The sequence below is a fragment of the Rhinolophus sinicus genome, chromosome 3 (assembly GCF_057876585.1).
Source record: "Rhinolophus sinicus isolate RSI-liver-muscle chromosome 3, RSI-T2T, whole genome shotgun sequence".
Classification (NCBI taxonomy): Eukaryota; Metazoa; Chordata; class Mammalia; order Chiroptera; family Rhinolophidae; genus Rhinolophus; species Rhinolophus sinicus.
In genome coordinates, this window is record NC_142503.1 from 176988675 (window position 1) to 177009989 (window position 21315).

At 43.0% G+C, this 21315-nt stretch overlaps 1 protein-coding gene across 2 annotated transcripts in view; it reads right to left on the bottom strand.

Annotated features, from left to right (window-relative positions):
- Positions 1–215: 215 nt before the first annotated feature.
- Positions 216–21315, bottom strand: part of ZFYVE1 (zinc finger FYVE-type containing 1) — a 49480-nt gene continuing 28380 nt past the window's right edge. For both annotated transcript variants that reach the window (XM_019733362.3, XM_019733363.3), the window contains 8 exons: positions 10735–10841; positions 8427–8535; positions 7752–7849; positions 7542–7659; positions 5131–5301; positions 4090–4270; positions 3431–3544; positions 216–1890 (listed from right to left, as the gene is read on the bottom strand). In XM_019733362.3, coding sequence (XP_019588921.1) covers positions 1658–1890; positions 3431–3544; positions 4090–4270; positions 5131–5301; positions 7542–7659; positions 7752–7849; positions 8427–8535; positions 10735–10841 — 1131 coding nt within the window. In that variant the 3' untranslated portion in view covers positions 216–1657. The remainder of the gene's footprint in view (positions 1891–3430; positions 3545–4089; positions 4271–5130; positions 5302–7541; positions 7660–7751; positions 7850–8426; positions 8536–10734; positions 10842–21315) is intronic.

Genomic DNA, 21315 nt, shown 5'->3' on the forward strand with positions numbered 1-21315 from the left:
TATCTCTATCCAAAGAGATTAAAATCCATATGATACTGAGTTTATGGTATTTAGCTGTGCTTTTTAAATTATTAATCAACTGAGGTATTTGCAGGTAAAATATGACCACCCTAGAAATATGCCTCTCACTAGGTTTCTGCTTTGAAAGCCACCAGCTACTTTCCCATCAACTACGAAGAGGGAGCAAGACTTAAAGGAAAAGAGCACAGTCCATGTTGAGCAGGAAGATTCCTTTATGATGGCGAATTTGATGATACACAGTACTAGAGTAGGGCCTGTCACTGGGCCACAGGGGGCGGTAAGGGAGCATCTGAGAACCAACACATTCTAGGGCTCATGTCACAGGGACACTCACGCTGGAATGTCTGCCGCATACCTCCCCGAAGCTCAGCCCACCCACTAGTTCAGTCAGGAACTGTCACGTTTAATTCTTCATTTTTGGCCGTTGAAGATAAAATCCACCATGATGACAAGATTTCAGTACAACAGTCTTTTTCCAGTCATGATAGACATGGGTGTCCCAGCTCTTGATGAGAAACAAAAGTTCATTTGACTTCTCTTGCAAGGACCGGAGAGAATTTTTCCTTAATGATCTGTTGAAATATTTATATATACTCAAAAAAAAAACACCCCAAAAAACCCAACTAACAGTCCATTCTGTGCTCTGTTTCCCTGGAAGATTTCTCATGACCATGCCTCCAACAGCTAGAGGGGTCATGTGTCTGGGAAAGAATTAAGACACTTCAAAATAAGCAATAAAAATCCTAGTGCAACACTCAAGCAGATGGTGGGCTTGAAGGGGTTGGAGGGGGAGGGAAGCAGGTACTCTATTTGGGAGCAGGGTACAGCCTCTGGGAAAGCCCAGTGGATGAACAGACAGAAGCAGCAACAAGCAGGAGACATGACTGGGGAAGGGCCATTTCCTTCCAAGCTTTCCCCAGGAACGACGCTGTCACATCACCTGCGCTGTGACTTCTCAGGGCTGAGGACCCTACCCCTCACTCTCCACCCACTCCGGTGACCTGCACGCTAAGTTGAGTGGTCTCGGACTGAAACAGGTGTAGGCCAAGAATTGGGATCCAGCTCTGGAGGGCCCAGGTAGATCCTTTACGATATTCCAAGCAAGCACCTGGGAAGCCCACTTCCCCAGGTGGCCAGGAGGCATGATGGGAAAAGGCAAGGAAAAGAGAGGCTTTGAAGGCTTGGAAAGAAGGCGACCAGCAACGCAGTGGCTTTGGACCTGGCTCGGTTTTGTGGGGACCTGCTGCCACCGCCACCTTATCCCTGTGCTGGGCACAGACTTGTGGTAAAGTCTTCGCAACCAGCAGCAGCCTGAATATACGCCACGTTCCTTTCATGTGTCTCTATGGGTATTTATTTATTATTTTAAAGAAATAAATGCAACGGATTCAGGTTCATTCCCCTTTGCTATCAGCTGCTCGGTCCCCTGCCCTGAGGGGTTCACGCCTTCGGGCCTGCCGCCAGGCTCACCACAGCTTGCCATCTACCCTACCCCACGTTGTGGGAAAGTGCCCCAGGATGAACAGAGGATACACACCACAACAGGTGACCAGGGGGAGGGCCTACCTCAATGAGACTTCTGTTTCTAACCCTGAGAACCTAAGGAATTGTGAAGGACTTGGAGAGGGAGCTGGGGTTAAAGGTCACCGGGCTTTTTATTGCAGTTAAAGCAGACTCGGACAGGATGGTCCCAGCCTCGAGAAGGGACAGCCCGGCGGTCATGGGAGCACTCGTCACAGAAGCCCTGTCCACAGGCGCGGCAGTGGTGCTTGGAAAGCTTGATGCTGAACTCCTTCCGGCAGTTGTGGCAGTGCAGGATCTCATGGTCAGGCACCCAGTACGCTGGCCTGGCCGCATCCTTTACCAGACCTGCGGCAGGGAAGGAACCATGAGGGGCGGGACACGCAGAACCCAACACCCCGTGTCCCACCGGGCAGGAAGGCATCCTCAGACACTCCACTGGCTCGCAGTCCAACTGCACACGGAATCAGCTATGGACCTTTGAAAACATGCAGATGCCTGGTCTTCACCCCACACCACCCAGGCCAAAATCTTCGGGGCTGGGCCCAGCACTGAAATTTGTGTATCTATTGAGCTCTCCAGGTGATCCTAAAGTGCAGAGGCATTAAGAGCTACTGGAGTCACAATAAGAAATGGGACTCTGGAGTCAGGCTATAGCTTCATTCAAATCCCAGTTCCACTGAGCACAAGTTGTTAACAGCTGCAGGATTAAAAGAGGTTGCTTCTCAAGGCCGTGGCTTCCTCATCTTTAACAATCTACCTTCAAGAGTGGCTATGGGGATAACAAGAAATGACGTGTCTAACACCCTGGCCTGGGGTCCGACAGCAAGCGAGCACTTGGAGAGCACGGTTGGCAGGCTCTCTGGGCCAAAGGCAGCCCCTGCCTTACCCATGAGAGCAGATGCAGCCTGAGCTTCGAGCCTGGGCAGTCCATCTATTCTTATGTCCTACGGTCAAAAAGCTTATCATCTGCTCATTTATGAACCACACTGATTAAATCTGTCCCAAGCAATTTTTATCACCACCCACCAGGAGTCCTTGGTCTCTCCCCTACGTATCCCAGGTCTGGACACCCCTGCTGAAGCCCTCCACACACTGATGGGTTTCCCTTCCTCTCCCTCTTCCCATTCTGGTTACAAGTACCTCTCACAACCAGAGGTGAGTAGCTATCTTAATCCTAAATGAAAACTAGCTTGGCTGGTGTGGATTAAAGACAACCACAAATTCTCTGACACTCCTGCTCCCTCCCTCAAATCTAGGCAGGCTCTGTGCCTACAGGAGACTATAGTAGAAGTGCCAATTTCCAGGCCCAGGCCTTAAGAGACCAGTAGCTTCTACTTCTGTTTCTTGGAACATTAGCTCTTAGAGCCCTGAGCCACTATGTAAAGAAGTCCAACTACCACTGGAGAAACCACGTGGAGAGTCGTGGAGCATACGAGGGGTGGGGAGTTCCACTAGGGCCTTCTAGGCGTCCCTGCCAAGCATGTAAGGCCCACCATGGAAGTGACGTTGGCTTGGCCTCTCAAGACCAATCCAGCTGCCACACTAGAATATCAGGTAGTAACTCCAGGCAATGCCACTTGCAGCAGAATAATTAACTACCCTTCCTGACTTAAAGTTGTAAGACATGATAAAATGGTGGTTGTTTACAGGTAGTTTGTTATGCGGCTATAAGTAGGTAGTATTAGAGAATGGCCTCCACAGATAAACGTGAAACCACCAAGGTACATAAGTAGTCAGGGAGCAAAACGTCAGTCAATTTTCAATCAACTCCCTGCTGCCCAACTCAATCTAGGTCTGCAAGCCTTTGACAAAATGACAGCCTGGGGCACTCTGAAACCTTTCATCCCACATACACTGTCCCCAAGAGAAGCACTGTCAAGCCCACCTAGTGGTATGTCAATGGCTGTCACCACGGCTCCCAAAGTGTTCTGCACAGCCTCGCCCACCTTCCGAGCAATCAGTGTCCCGCCTTCATCGTCCGCCTGTACCTCAGTAACATCTGTAGGCAATGAGAAAGGAACAGCCATCAGCTCTGAGTCATTTCCCAAATGGAAAACTCAGGGGAACAGCAGCGCACTTCTGGATTCTTCTCGCAGGGTACCACTGTACTTTCCTGCAATGATCACAAGGGTCTGGGCTGTGGGTCAGTCCAGACCCTTAAAGTGGGTGACATCTTAGTCCTTTACCTCAACCCTCTGGAGCTATTTTATAACTTTCCTTTAAAGTAAACTAGAAAGGTCTAGAAGCATGACCTACTACCTTCTCCAAGGACAAGACACAGTCTAAGCCATGCCTGGTAAACACAGGACATGTTTAACCCCTGAGGAATAGCAACCCCTGGACTCTGTTAACAAAGAGCTCAGAAAATGACTGGCCAAGACCAAGAGAGCAAAAAAAAAAAAAAAAAAAGACCAAGAGAGCAATTGCTCTCAGAAGAATGATGCAGTTAGGAACAGGGTTGGGCATATGAGACTGCAGTTCCCAACATCCAGTGCCAAGGAGAGAGGCTCCCGCCCCACCCAGGCATTCCGGGCCCCACATTACCTAATTGGACATTCCTGGCTTCATAGCAGTTGTCACACACCCGCACGGGGGCAGGCCCCCAGCCCCGCTCGGGCACTGGCCGGGTCTTAGATGAACAGCCATCACAGAAGCCCTCCCCACAGGCCCGGCAGTGATGCTTGGTGTCGTTATCTTTAAAGGATGTAGCGCACTTGCTGCAGCTCTGTTCCAAGCCCAAACAAAGAGATGCAGGTATCATTGTGTTGGCTCAGCTGAGAAAGTCAATGAGACCCAGGGGGAGGACCACAGGACCATCTTGGAATGACAGGACCCCAACAGTCCTGACAGAGTGGCCCTAAAATCTCTAGGCACATGGAATGCCCCCAATGAAACACAGGTATGATTATCACTTGCTTCCAAGAAGAGACTGGAAAGGCACTCAAATCATTTGGCTGAGTCACAGGATTCTCAGAAGGGCTAATTCTCAGAAGGCCAGAAGATCAATGAGAATTCATTTTTTGCACAGCTTCTCAAAAGAGCTTCTGGGAAGTTGGTGAGGAGCGAGTTCCCTGTCACAAAGTATTTGGCCTAAAGCTGGGCGCTCCTTTGCTGTGGTGCTGAAGAGATTTATGTATCAAGCCGAGGATAACCCTAAATGACATCTAAAGACCCTTTTCCTCCAGATTCTTTACCATGTTTCCCCAAAAATAAGACCTAGCCGGACCATCAGCTCTAACGCATCTTTTGGTTAGATAAAAAGTAATATAAGACCCGGTCTTGTGGTATATAAGACCGGGTCTTACACGGTATGACCTTAGATATGTGACCAATAATAATAAGTCCTTGCAGGTAAGGAAACTAAAATCCACAACAAAGAAAGTACTTGCAGAATAACATAAAGGGAAATCAGTATACAAAGGACATGGGCTGCCTCAGTGTATCCTCCCTTTCCAAAACTCGGGGAGCTAACCTGACAGGAGAAAAATCCCACGCCTTCCTCACAGAACAAGCTTAGGGCAGGGTGAAGTGGCACATGCAGAAGGGGTTGTGCTAGGCATGCAGGAGCGTCCTGCCACACCATACCAGTATCTGGGAGTTTGGCCTCCAGTAGGCGGGGGCGATCTGGTCTGTCAGCCAGGATGTCACAGCCTTGGTGGGCCCAAGGCTAAGCTCAGACACCGACTGAGCCATGAAGTTCATCCCGTCCAAGAGGCGCTGGGCAGCATTGTTGTTGTCCTTCAGAAATCCATCGGTCTGAAATGAAAATGCAGGTTCCCATCATGCTCTGAGTGAAGGGAGTCAAAGGAAAGAAGGAGAGGGATCTTGGGTGAGTTGCACACTCATCATGGCTAACTCAGAACCACAAACCCCCTGGCAGAGAAAAATGGGGACAGATCAGGAATCCCTCTGGCTTCCAGGCAATACCACACCAACCAGTCATCACTGATTTATTCTGTTCAAGGCAACCATAATACTTGTTGCACAACTGTTCAATTCTGGACTTACTCTGCCCATATGCGGAGATATATAATCCAGGAGACACTCGTGTCAAGATGACACTTCCCATAGGAAGCTTCCCACCCCAGGCTGGATTAGGAGCCCTTCCTTTCAGTTCCTCTAATACCTGTACATCTCCAGGAATCGTGTTTCCATGTGTCAGTGTAGTATCTGTCTACGTATTTGACTCCCTATTAGATTGTCAACTCTCTGAGAACAATAGCCTATCTTTTTTATTTTTGTGTTTTCGTAAGTATCTAGTTCAATTTTTGAGCACATAGTACTCAAGAACATATGCTGAAATAATGAATCAATGAACAAACAGAAGTGGAGGAGCCTGTATTCCCTAATTCTGAGGACTTTGAGGAGTATTGCCTCATGGTAAACTATAGTATGAGTGTTTTTTTGGGAATATAAACTATCTTGCCATAGAGATGATAGCTTTTACAAGAAAGAACCAACGCAGATCAAAAAATGAAAGACATTAGTCACAAAAAGCCTCATGAGAAAGTTATACTAGTTTGAGGCCATAATAAATCCTTGGACTAGGATGGCCTGGACCATCATGCCAAGGGGTGAGCTCTAGAAATGACACCACACTGCAGTAACATATTTTAGTGGGGCTAGAAACTGGATAGAAGAGGAACAAAACAATAAGGGAATCATTCAGTTTCGTGGTACCTGAGGACCCGGGGAAGCTCAAAGGTGAACCTGCAGGTAGACCTGACCAGTGGCTTTAGGAATCACCCAGCAAGGAGAACATCACCAAGGAAACTAAATCCCTTAGAGAAAATCACTTATCTTTTTTCCATGAAAGGCAAAGATTTTGCATGTGATGTGACTCAGGGTAATTCCAAGTATGAATTGTGGTTTAATGCAGAATGAAAACAATATATCAACACCTCATAAACAGATATGTTTTTTCAACATCTTGAATTCGAAAGTTAAATTAAGAAGTAATAAGGGTCTGTAGTAATCTCACTTCTTAGAATATACTTAAAGAAAATTTCCCAAAACAAAGGCTTTCTTATATAAAGAGGATCACTATAGCATTTTTTCTGGTTTAAAAAAACCCCAAAAAACCGTCAAGGGATTAAGAAGTACAAATTGGTAGTTACAAAATAGTCACAGGGATATAAAGTATGGAGAATATAGTCAATAATATTATTAAAATGATATATAATATCAGGGGGGTACTAGAATTATCGGGGGGATCACTATATAAATTACATAAAAGTCTAACCATTATGCTGTACACCTGAAACTAATATAAAATAATATTTAATGTAAACTATAATTGAAAAAAAAGTCATGGGGATGTAAAGTATAGCATAGAGAACAGTCAATAATATTGTAATAACTGTACAGTGTCAGATGGGTAATAGACTTATTGGGGTTATCACTTTATCACTTTGTGAGGTAAATAAATGTCTCATCACTATGTTGTACACCTGAAACTAATATAATATTGTACGTCAATGGTAATTGAAAAATAAATTTTTTAAAATAAAAAACAAAAAGACTCAACAAAAAAACAAACAGCATGAATGTTTAAAAAGGAAATGGGCAAACTATAACACTAGCCAGACTATTACACAGTGATTACAAATGACAATCATGAAAAGTGAAATCAATGTGGAAATAAAATTGTGGTGTGAGAAGAAAAGCAGATAAATGGCACAAATTATAATCATATCTGTACAAATATATGTGTATTGGAAAATGAGTGAGAATATGAAAAAAATGACATTTTATTTGGTAAGGCAGTATAACTACAGATCAATTTTCATTTATTTAAAGGTGTGCTTCTAATATTTATGTAAAAAGAATGAAAATAATCAATGATGTAGAATAAGAAAGGCTTGTTTCTCTCCGAATCATGCCTTCCTAAACCACCAATATACTGAAATTCATTCTAAACAAGTTCCACTTTTCCACACACATGAATAACTGAACGATACAAGAGAAAGAGGAAAAATAAATAAGACTGCTCTTACTCCAGGCCACACATGCACAATCTCTGTCCGCACCACCGTATCCACAGGATCTTGGTTCCCAAACCAGTACTGCCGGCTACGATACACCACGCCGCAGTTAGGACATTCGATCACATACCTACGAGGAATGCAAATAGATACTATTACCTAGCCAAGTGCCTGGGGAGACAAACACACCAACCAACCCTTAGCTATGTCGCTTAAACTCACCCAGACCAGGCATATTTTGCAAGACCCATCCAGGGAGAGTCGGTGGAAGCAGATGTCTTGGGCACTACGCTGACTTCCTTGCCTCTCTCATAGCAGGCCTGAAACATGGAGCACTCTGCCAGCTTCTTCTCTGAACAGCAGCCCCCATGGCCTCTTCACGTCCCTGTCCAGCCCCACTCCCAGCAAACCATACCAGCTGAGGGTTTACAGACCAGTTAGCACATCAGAAGAAAGTTCATTTCGCTAAAGAAGCCAGTGCCCTGGATGGTCATGAATTGAATGTGTACCCATCCTGGGACCCCAAACTGAGCTGTAAATTATACCTGTCACAGACAGGAGAAACCAATCAAAACCGGAAAACCGGTTCCTGAAGAGCACTTCCGTTCTTAAGAAGAACGGATAGTCAATGTATATGACGCTTGCATACAACTTCAACAGAATAAGGGGAAAATAAGCTTAAAAAAACCCACAACAAACAGACAAAAAAACCGAAGCGCCTCAGCAACAAAGACTGTGCGTTATTTTGGTTAGAGCTGAGGAAAAGTTTCAGAGACATTCAATTTGAATATCAAATACTTTGGGATGCAGCAAAGGTGGCCCCAAGCCAGTCTTTCCAATAGGAGAGTGTGACCAGCAAGCCAGCTGCGAGAGCAGGGAGAAGGTCAGAGGACTCACCTTGCAGGTGTAAACTCGGTTGTCATACTGGTGGGAGTAGCTGCAGCGGCTCTTAGCTTCATGAGGTACTCCTTCTTTCCCATGATTCATGCTGTTCTTACATCCAGCCCTAAGTGAGCCCAAAAGCTGACAATGAGGCAGCTAAAGGAACCAATGTCACTTAGGCAGAAGAATCTGACCCTAAGCCAGACACAGGGCCAAAACCAGACCTTGGTTATTAACTAGGCAGCAAATACTGAGCACAGACAGGGCAGTTTCTCTCAAGAACCCACAAGCCTCTCTTACACTTGCAATCAATATCACTACAAAGGTAGAGCAATTATGACCTTTGTATGAGGAGAAAAAGAGAAAGGAGGACTCAGAAAAACCACCTTGCCGCTCAGTAGGCACAGAGGGGCCAGAAGATACCACATTGACAAAAGATGAATCCTGAATGACTCTCAGGAAACTCAAAAATCCAAACAGCATGAAGTAAGTTTAACCAGAACAGGTTGCCAAGATGCCAAACAAAAACTAACCCCCAACATTTGGCAAAGCATTTGGCTTACGCTGGGCAAGAAAGCCCCCCAAATGAACAGAGAGCTCTGTCATCCTGACAACACAAAAACAGAGATCAGGACGTTAGGATTTCACTATGATAGAAGGGAAAGTTCTAGAAACCCTGGTGGGGCTCAGTGAGAATGGAAAAGTGATGATCTAACAGAGCCTCTGCCCCTCATCTCATGGGGCAGGTGAAAAGGAAGGTAGGTCACGCTGGCAACTAACATCCTTCTGTCCACGATAGTCCTTAGCTCTCCCCAGGCCAGGTTGTATAATCCCAAAGCCAAGGGTGCCCAAGAGGTGGCTTACAGGGCTCAGTGCAAAAAGGCCATTCATAACAGAACAGGCTCAGGTCTCCTCCGGTAGATGAGCAAAAGTGGAGGACACAGGCAGTGGTCCAGCAGTGAGCAAAGACAATCTGGTGGGGAAGTGTCTACACGACACGGACACTGCAATCTGACCATGACACACAGTGTTTAAATCCCCTGGGCTCCATCAGACAAATCACCACACTGTGACTTAACAGCCATCAACAGCTCAAATTACTCTAGTGATCCTCAAAGTATAGTCCTTGGCCAGCCACATCAACATCACCTGGAAACGCACCAGAAATGCAAGCTCACAGGCCCTACCCCAGACCTACTAAACCAAACTATGGGTGTGCGGCCCAACAATCCGGCTTCACATGTGCTTCAGGTTTTTCTGATGCATGCTAGCATTTGAGAATCACTGCTCTGACCCCGTCACAACGTGTGGTCCACAGACCAGCAGCACAAACGTCACCCAGGAGCTTGTTAGAAACGCAGAATCTCACCCAGACCTGCTGATCCAGAATCTGCGTTTTAACTAAATCCCAAAGTGACGCATACACAGCTTGAAGCTTGAGAAGCACTGCTCTAGGGCAGTGTTCTTAACTCAGGCGACACATTACAATCACCTGAGGAGCCTTTTAAAGACACCGATACTGTGGCCCCACCCCAGATCCATTAAATCACACGCCTTGGAGGAGACGCCTAGATAATTCTGAAAGCTCCCTGGATAATTCTAAAGTGCTCTAAGCATTTGCCCTCCTAGTGAATCAACTAGGATTGAAACATACCACAGTGCTTTGCACACACTGGACTATCAAATATTAGTTGAATACCGCGTTTCCCAGAAAATAAGACCTAGCAGGACAATCAGCTCTAATTCGTCTTTTGGAGCAAAAATCAATATAAGATCCGGTCTTATATTGTTAGATAAGATCCGGTATTATATTATATTATATGTTATGTTATGTTATGTTATATCATATCATATATTATATAAGACCTGGTCTTATAGTAAAATAAGACCGAGTCTTATATTATTTTTGCTCCAAAAGACGCATTAGAGCTGATTGTTCTGCCAGGTCTTATTTTCAGGAAACATGGCAGGTGGAATAACTACAACTGAAAGCCCTGATAGGAGAAACAGAAAAACAAGCAACCTAAAGTTTTCTGTAGTAAAGCTGCCCAAACCAGAAGCCAGTCAATTTCACATCCAAACCAGATTAAACTCTTCAGGGGATTCATCGTAACCATATATCCTGGAATTCCCTGCATCCTCAAAGGATGGTCTCGCGACCACCAGGATCACCTGGGAACTTAGAACTCGGCATCTCAGGCCTCACCTCACCCTTAAATCAGAATCTGTAATTTAACCACACTCCAGGTGATTTGCGTGTACACTGAAGTGAGAGAAGCACCATTCTCTTTTTTCAAGGTGGGGAGGTGGCGGCCTCACTTACCCACAGCTGAGACACAAGGACGAGCAGGTGAAGTACTCATCTGGAAAAAAGGAGCTGTGTGCCATCTGGTCATCGGGGATCTCACCACTGAAGCGGTCACTCAGTGCCTGCGAGGAGGGAAGGTGACATGAAGGCACTCAGTGGAGAGCCCTGTGCTTCGGCCTTTCCACTACTTGCCTTTCTAGGATCCCCTCACTGCTGGCTTATTTCTCACAGGCTCCAGAGAAGGAGGAGGGAACCCAACGACTTTTGTTCCTTACCTTCAGCCTTCTTGGCCCAACTTGCACCAATCCTCACCACAGGAAACCTCAGAAAGAACCAGCCCATTTCCCAACTGGTCAGAGGTAAGCAAAGCTACTGTTCTCTCCTAATTACCTTGGAGGTTGTAAACACCTCACACAGTCTTTCATTCAAAACCACCACAGATATTGCCAAATGCCCACTTCATCCTTGTGAAGACTCGAGAAAGAGGCTCATGTTTAAGTCAGAGGCCGAGCTGAGCAGTGAGCTGGGTGGCTCCTGGATTCTATCCCAGTTCTAACCAGAGGCATGCATTTGGAGTTTATTAGGCCACTGAGCCATCTCAACGTAGAAAAAAATGCATCAGCCAAAAACAAGGAAGAGTTATTGTAGTGTTTGGCAGCCTTTTATCAACTACTGTAACCTAAAAGATAGCAAAGGGCCAAAACAAAGTATTTGCAGAAGCAAACTAGAAGTTTTATGTTGAAAAGCACTTCCATTTTTAATACTGTTTTCACTCATTATACGGAAAGTATTCTTCAGGCTGTTTTTTTTTTTCTCTTTCCTGCCAGGCCCTCAGTCATATGTAGTGGGAAAAGTTATATAAATTAAACAGAAATGGGCTTTCAAGGCTTTAAAAATCATTAAAGGCACACGGTTCCAAACTTCTAACTTTCAACCTCCCATTGTGAGGCAGCAGGGCACGATTCACAGGAAAAAGGACAAGATACTACTTCCTTTGGTAAAAAGGCAAAATAAATTTGAAGATGGGATGTGGAAAAAGGGCAGATTAGGGTTTAAACTAAGCTTCACAAGCTCTGAAGGTAATTTCACTTAATGGGAACTTCTTATTCAAGTTCCTTTTCCTTTTTTCAATGAGTTGCAAACTCAACTGTTTACAAAGGCCAGCAGTATCAATGTTAAGTCAGGTCAGGTGTAAGACAAGAGCAGTGGCAAGGAATGTGTCAAACTGACAGTGCAAAACTCACATAAGGGCATTCAAATTCAGCTTCTGCAAAGATAATGCAGACAGGTGTTTTATGGAAAACACCATCTGCCAGCATTTGTGGACCAAGTGGCCACCACTGACTTTGACCAAAGGAAAAAAAGGTCTGACAAATAACACATGTAAGTCCTGTTCTCTTGGGGGTAACTTTGTAAAGAGTAACTTAGGGAAAACGTTAAGATTTTGAAAGAGAATATAAATGAATACATGTATGAATATTAATAAGGATAAATGAGAGGGCAAGTAGAATCACTCACTAGCCCACACCATCCTCCTCTCTTCTATTTCTTAATGTGACCCATCCTTTGGGGATTTTTTTGGTCTCACCTCTTCCACGAAGCCTTTCCAACCACTTTAGACACACCATGCTCTGCCTTCTCTGAACACCTGTTGTTTTCAACACCGAACTAGGTATTGAGTAATTACGCAATGATGCAAAGCTAAAGGGCTGTTGGATGTATTTCACCTCCCAGACTAGATCATAAATGCTAAGAAGGAAGTTTCCTACCTCTGTATTCTCCTCTGACTCCTAGCAAAGTTCCTAACATACTCAACTCGGACCTCTGGAATGAAGTGCCCCAGCACCAACCCCCACACACAAGTACCAACCCCTGCCCTCCCCTCCTCACCTTGGCTCTGCCTCTGAGCCAGGCTTCACTCAGGCCCACAGACCCTGTCAGATTTTAGGCTAACTCCCCAGTCGGCCCATTAGTGATAATTAAGGCTGTATTTCTCAAACAGGTGAGTGTATAACTCTCTGGGTCTAGGTGGTGGGAAATAGAGTATTATCTTCCTAAGGCATCAATTTACTGAAAGATTTGGGGAGGAAGTTATTTTTATATAAAAAACAAACATGGACAGAGTATGAAACTAAACGGAAAATTTGAAGAAATTAAACATGAGACTCCCCCCGCCCCCCGCCAAAGTCACTTCAGCTTATAGTTGGCAGCTTCACACTCTGTCCCTTTATTGCCTTATCTATAAAATGGGGATGCTAGTACCTTCCTCAGTAGGGGTCTGCATGGATTACACTGCGAGGATCAAATGAAGTCATCCATGTAGAGCACCTGGCACAGACTGAGAGCTCAGAAAACGTTAGCTGCCATCATTATCATTTTTTATTGTTTTTTTATGCTGTGAATTTTCTTATTTTCTTCCTTTGATACCCCACTACCTAATCTGGGTTAACGCAAGAGATATAAGACCCCCTTCTCCTTTCCACGGCAGCTTATTAGTCTTCATGGCTGCTTGCACGTGTGGGTAAATACAGCAAGTCCTCACTTAACGTCGTCAATAGGTTAAGTGAAACGACGCATAACAAGACCAATTTTACAATAGGTTGATTGACATAAACAAGAGTTCACTTCCTATGGTATCTCATCGTTATAATGAAATGACATGGAACAAAATGATGTTATTCAAGGACCTGCTGTATTTAGCTGCAAAAAGATGCTTATGTATCTAGTGAGGTGATAAAGTAAGAAAAACAAAAAGAGATAACAAAGGAATATAGAAGCTGTAAGAGGTATAGGGAAAACCTCAAAGAAGAGCATTTTCAGTCCCAGAGATTTTCTTTTTAAACAGGTAACTAAAAGGACAACATACATACTATTTTGTCTTAGGAAAAGTAGTCATATTTAGCTGGGTTGAATTCAGGGGGCACACCACTCCCCAGGCAATATAAGATTGCAGCCCAGGAATAGTGACAGCACAAAGTTCTTTCTATTCCAAAACCCAAGTGCTCTGGTCCACTTCTCTGAAAGTTATTCAGAAAAATGGGGGCATTTCTAAGTATCTCAAGGCTTGGCATGAAATAATCTGCAGCCTGACTCCCATGGTACATATGCTTAGAGAACCTCCATCGCTGCCTGTCCTTGACAAATTAACTGTTGGCTTATGTTGGCCAAGGCAACAGTAACCTCTTATGACATCAGAAAGAGAAGAACTCTTAAGACAAATCAGCCTCATCACTTCGGATGATGGCCACCCATCCTGTGAAATTCTGGGTAACAACACAAAAACTATCTCACTTCCCTCACAAGTCAGTGAAGAGCTGGCAGTTAGTATTGAGTCAGACCTTGACAAGCTTCAGCAGGACTTACATGAATCAAGAGTATGGGAATATAACAGTAACTCATAAAAAAGAATCTGATGTTAGTGTGTTTGCGATATAAGAGTAAGGAGAAAACTGTCCTTCTTCTACAACCTGATTGTTCCTTTCCAGCGTAGAAACTACCACCTGATCCATATATTTTGTCTTTCAAAAATTCTAAACTTTACATCATTCCTGGGTTTCTTGGGTGCTCCTCCTCCTGAGGTCCCAAAGCTGTCAGAGAAAGGCAGGGAAGGACATCTCCTGAAAAAGCTTGGGAAAGCATTTGAGGTACGTCTGGAAAAGGTTGCCTGGAGACCAGATGGTCTTGAACTTTAGTTGCCCTGGCAACAGTAAGGCTCTTTCTATTGAACCTGAAAGGTTAGTCCCAGTCATCAAGCACTAGCAGTGAATTTTCTGATTCAAAATGGAGACTTTTACGTAATCAATGATGCCACACCCTAAAAATATGTAACTTTAAAAATATTTACCAGATGCTTCCTGATGTGATAAAATTGGAATGTCAGAGTTTCTACATTTAGAGATCAGTTAAAGGTATTATATAAAACCTATACAAAGTCAACTTTAAAATGGTTCTCTCAATGATTCAGAACTATAAATACAGACAATATTTAATTCAATATTCAATTCCCTTACTCAACAGGGATCTGAGCATCTCTTTAAGGAGATTTACCTGCTCACTGAGGTTATGCTCTGCTGGTAGGTATCTGGGCTGTTGCTACCACGGAACCTAAGCAAAGGAGTGAGTGAGTGGTCAAGAAGTGGGAAATAACCCAGCTGGAAAACAGGGGCTGGGGCCTGGACCACAATGTGGCTGAATGGCAAGCAGTGATCAGGTCAGCAGGATTAATCGGGAAACGTGGGCAAGCCACTAAAGCAGAAAGTGACTGCAGATCTCGAGCTCCATCTCTCTCTCACACATACCCATTCTACAAACTCCTCAACCTTTCTCATTAATCACATTTCCTGTTCAATAAGGAACATGAGAAGTAGCACTTGGGCTCCCTTTAAATCCAATAGTGCTACATCAGTGAAGTGGAACCTCATAAATAAGATGCAGCTAATAATGTTTTAAAAGGATACCAATGGCATTAAAAAGAATGAGGTATGTATATTATGCACTAATATAGAAAGATTACCAAGATGCATAATTAAGTGAAAAAAAGCAAATTGTCAATAGTATGAATGGTATGATCTCATTTATTATGAAGGAAAAAAGACGTGTATGCATGTGTGTGTATAAACATACACTTATATAGCACTGAAAATTTCTAGAAGCATATAGAAGAAACTACTTAGAATGGTTGGTTATCTGCAGAATGAGAAGAGAATGTGGCGAAGTATAAAAGGATTTAACTTCTCTATGATCCCATTTATTTAGGGAGAAAAATATACACATCAGATACATATATTTATGTATGCACGTGTGTAGCACTGAAAATTGCTAGACGCATACACAAGAAATACAATGATTATCAGAGTGAGGGGGGAGAGGAGAAAAAGGGACTTAACTTGTACCATACACATTTCTGTACTATTTGAATTGTTTATCATGAACACACATTGCTTTTATAACTCAAAAAATGACTTTTTTTTTCAATTAAAATAACCAAACACTCAAATACAACTATTGGGAATGCCCTTTCTAAAAGCAACTAGCAATATGTATCAGGAAACTTTAAAGACGACCACACTCTCGGACATTCTTAGAAGTGGAATAACTATTGAGAAGGAATATAGCACAGAGGTAGAAGCACAGGCTTAGGAGCCAGACTCCCTGGTTCAAATGCTCCACCACTTACTAGATGAGTCACCTCAGGCAAATTAACTAACCTCACCGTGCCTCCATTTCTTTATAGCGGTGGTACGAGGGTTAAATGAATTAATGCATGTACGGTGCAGAGCACAGTACATGGCATCTATTAAGTACCCCATACAGGTTGGCCAACAGTAGTAGCAGGAGTTGTAATCTATTCTAAGGAAATAGGTGGAAAATGTAATAAGAAATAAAGGAAATCACTATTAAAAGAAGGGCAGAATTACACATGTAAAAAGTGATCCATCATATAAATGAAAAGTGTGCAGCTATTAATATTTTAAAAACATGTTTTCATAGAATGGCATTGAAAAAATGCTAGGTTTCAATGTTTCACGTAAAAAGACAAAGTATATAGCTGCACATACATACACCATAACCCCAAATATCTTTTTAAATAAGTAGCAAGGATTATAAAAGACAAACATTTACCTATTTTTTGCACATTTAGTTTGCCCTTTTCTTTTTTTGTTTTTTTTTGTTTTACAAAAATGTGCCATTGGGAGGCCGGTTAGCTCAGCTGGTTAGAGTGCAGTGCTCTTAACACCAAGGTTGTTGGTTCAATCCCCACATGGGCCACTGTGAGCTGCGCCCTCCACAACTAGATTGAAACAACTACTTGACTTGGAGCTGATGGGTCCTGGAAAAACACACAAATAAATGTTTTTAAAGTTTTTAAAAAAAGAACACATCCCTAGCCTTCTCAAAGTGTTTACTTGGTGAGTCAGTGATGAACTGGACAAGGTAAAGAATACCAAGGAGGCAGAAAGAAGAAAATGGGAGAAAAAGGAAGCCAAACAAGTTATTTGGCATTGATAATGTATCTGTTTATGCCCATCCCCACTCTCTTGTTCCAAAAAAAGATTCAAAAATAAGGCAACTTGCAAAAATAAGTACAGCATAAAACAAAATAAGTGGAGAAGACTAGGCAGCTGTTACATTATATACTGCTCTGAACTATGAAGACTTCAGTAGAATGTATTTTAATAGCAATAAAACTCTACTAGACCTAATATGGATCTTAAAGGTAGCTTTTTATTAGCGTGACAATCAGAGAATTAACAACTAATTTTAAAAAGTGAATTAAAACAAAACAACCAATAAAAGACAAAAACAACTTTTTTAAGGATTTGAGTAAGTTGCAAGAACTCCACAATTCCCTGGGGCGAGTCTAAACCATGCTTAAACAGATAACTCCTTCCAACCGACAGAAGTGGTGGGTCCCACATCTCAGTACAGCACAGCCCCTATCTCAGAGAACAGAAAATGCAGAGACCAGGTGACACTCTAAGGACACCAGTTACCAAGAATCATCAGAACTCCAGCTGACCAGGCTTATTTTAATCACAGAAAGCTTTCATGAGTCCTACCGTGCTTCCCTGAAAATAAGACCTAGCCGGACAATCAGCTCTAATGGGTCTTTTGGAGCAAAAATTAATATAAGACCCAAAATTAATATAAGACCCAGTATTTTATATTGTATTATATTAATTATATTAATTATATTACATTACATTATATTGTATTGAAGACTGGGTCTTATATTAAAATAATACCGGGTCTTATATTAATTTTTGCTCCAAAAGACGCATTAGAGCTGATGGTCCAGCGAGGTCTTATTTTCGGGGAAACACAGCATTTTTTTCTCAAAAGTGCCTAATCAACTTGCCTGGAGTACGCCATCCAAGACTCCTTAAGGTAAAATCCCTGAGCACTAATTACTGCTCACAGCACTCAGTGTCCCTAAAGGTCTTACTTAAGCATTAACCCAGCTATAGGCCATAGTGATCAGATTTACAGCCCTTTGCATAACATGGATTCAGCCTCTGTGGAGAATGTTTGCAATACTTGGGTGTGATCTTCCACTCTGACTGCCTCTGAGCCATAGCAAGGCCATTAGCCAGTACATCTAAGTACACTATAACCTCAAATCCTAACTATATTTAGTTCATGAATTATGAAGTATGTATTTCATGAATTATTCAAGTATAATCATTTTTCACATTTTTCCTTAATATTATCCACAATAGTTAACACTTATTGAATGAACATTTACCATATATGAAGTCCTTTGTTCCTTAAAGTATGTTGTTCTCATTGAATCCCTACCACCTTAAATTCATCAGGAACTGTCTATTATTCCCCCTGTCCTACACAACTGTACAGAGGAGGCAAAGGTTGGAAGGCCTAGAAGGGCAAAGATTATTGTCCATCTTGTACTCCACTGGATTTCCAGCACCTCAAACTCTACCTGGCACATAATGTACTCATCTATTTGTCCAATGAATGAACAAATAAACTAATTTCCCAAGACCAAGCAGCTGGAAAGCAAAACTGGGATTTTGACACAAGCCTGACTCCAGCACCCAAACTTTTAACCACTGTCTTAGTCGATTCAGGAATGCCGTAACAAAATACCGTGCTTTTATCGCTGAGGTCGCAGGTTCGATTCCCACATGGGCCAGTGAGCTGGGACTTCTACAGCTAAGATTGTGAACAACAGCTCTCCCTGGAGCTGAGCTGCCGTGAGCAGCCGGAGGTTGGCCTAAGCTGCTGTGAGCTGCTGCGGGCTGCTGAGTGCTGGTGAGTGGCCGGCAGCCATCCTGAGCAGCCCACAGCTGACAAGAGCTGCTGTGAGCTGCTGACCCACAAATGGTGACCAAATGCCTCGGGGGGGGAAGGGGGGGCCGCAAGGCTCATAATACCAGCATGGGCCAGAGAGCTGTGTCCTACACAACTAGACTGAGAAACAATGGCTTGAACTGGAGTGGGGGAGGCAGAAGAAGTCGGGGGGGGGGGGTACCCACAGGGACTGGGTAGCTTAACAGAAATTTATTTCTCACAGTTCCGGAGGCTGGAAATCCAAGATTTGCCGTCATGGTCAGGTTCTGGTGAGAACCCATTTTCTGGTTCATAGACAGAGAACCCACTTTCAGGTGACTTCTCACTGTGTCCTCACTTGGTGGAAGGGTCTAGGAGCTCCCTGGGGCTTTTTTCATAAGGGCATTAATCTCATTGATGAGGGCTCCATCTTCATGACCCAGTCACCTCCAAAGTCCCTCCTAATACCATCGCACTGGACATTAGGATTTCACCATGTGAATTTTGGGAAGACACGAACTTCCAGCCTATAGCAACCACTATGCAAAAACCACAAACTTCGGGGTTGTTTTTTTTTTGGGGGGGGGAGTGGTAACTTTTCATTTCGATATGTAATTTCAAACTAGGAGAAAAGTTGCAAGAATAGTCCAAGAAACCCTCATATACCATTTACCCAGATTCACTAATTGTTTGCATTGTGCCTCACTGCAAACCTTTTAAACTCTACGGATTAAGCAAATCAGCATATGCCCAGTGTTTGTTCCTGTGTAAACCATGGCCTGCCTAGCTTTATGCCAAACCCTCTCTTCCTATCCCTTCCTTCCAATCTATCCCAGTCCCAGTCTCTATCCCCTAACCTTCAGGGCATCCTCAGATCTCTAGCTCCAATCTTCTGGTCAACATTTCCCTGTCCTCTCTCCAGGTCCCCCTCCCCCAGCACTTCCTCAAAAGCCCTGCCTCCTTCCCGTGCCTCTGTCCTAAGCCTGTAGCCATAACACAGACGTGTGCACAAACAGCAGTATTCACAGGGATCGATTGGATGAGTTCATTATAAAGATGGTAAAATAAAGAAATACACAGTAAAGAAAAAAGGTTGTGTGGACACCTTAAAAAAATAGTTTTTAAAGTTTGGCTTTTTAGAGATATAATTTAAATAAATGGAGCATTTAAACAAAAAACAAACAAACAAACAAAATGATTGTGTGGAAGTAAAATCCTTGAAATACTAAAAATAAGCAAAATAGAAAAAAAATACCAAATAGGCAAAAATGTTTAAAATTAGATTCCATTATATATCCAACTGTGAAATGACAGAAATGCGACAGATGTTCACTGTTTATATTTACACACACACACACACACACACACACACACACCTTTTGACATAATCTTCTACTTCAACAAAATATAACCTAGAAAAATAATTTCAAGTATAGAAAGAGCTTTTATATTTAGTTGTGGTGTTATTCATTTTAGAGACAGTTTACTAAGAATCTCTTGTCCAACAACTGTTAGTTTGGTATATCTCACTGCACATGAAATATTGTGCAACTATCAAAAATATAAAAAAACACAGTACAATGTTTATATTACATGGGGAAAGGATTACAAATGTACATCTATAATATGACGGGCTATATATTTTTTTAATACACAAAACACATACTATAAGGGCACACAGTCAAGTGTTAACAATGGATACCCCTGGGTGGAGGGATTATGGGTAGCTTTTGTTTCCAGTGTTGTACTCTACTGTGCAGCCAACACTTTCTACACTTAACATGTATTCCTGATGTAAGCCAGAGGACATGACTTTAGACAAATGCAATATAAATGGATCACTGAAGAAATTGTCCGAAAATTAAAATTCTTGCTCCCATAAGGATCTGAACAACTTTTAAATTTCTCATGGGAAAACTTTTCCCAGCTTTTACTAGGACCGGGAAATGCTTTGACCAACGCACGTGTGATAAGACTTCAAAATTTCATCGAGACTACCTCACCAATTCTGAAATGACAATTTTCAATAATCAGTAATACTTCAAGTCATAGTTTTCAATGATCCTATCTGTTCCCCCCACTGCCACTGTTCCGGTGCTTTCTTGCCTGTTGACAGCCATAATAATGTAAGGATGGTAGAGTAGCTACCAGCGCAGGAGTGAGCTGGTATTAGCTAGTACAGCAGGGATCTCCACCTACCAGATACCTGTGCGGCCTAAGATGCTGTCTGATAAAGAAGGACCCCACATGGGTTACACCGAACCTGTCATGGCTGAAGGGCTAGCAGCCCACCCAAGTGGCAGGGTCTGTTACAAAAAAAGCAAGCACCATCCATCAGGACAGGAGAAACTGTGCAACAGCAAGGTACGTTTTAACAGGATTTTACTGTATCATCGAAACAGTCCATGGATACCACTGCTGCGATACACGAGAAAAACGATTGGCCTGATTGTCAGGAACAAAGACACAATGCTTAGAGAGGTTTCCCAAAAGGTGTGCCTCACATCGTTGGTGTATACAAGATGAATTTTAGGTGGCACACGACATGACTATAGGTGATACACTCCATAACATCAAATTCCACAATAGAAATTATTTCCTTTTCAATTCTTTTTCAAAATTTCAGATTCTGTTAAAGGGAAAGTCTCACTTGGGTAACAGTGTATCTTTATCATCTTCCAAACACTGGCTGCTAATCTCCCTTGTAAATAAAGATAAAACAAGCCCCAGTCTCAGAACTTCCCATGAGCAATGGTCTCCAGTGAGGAATATGGTATTTTATTTGTTGAGAGGCAGGAGAGTCTT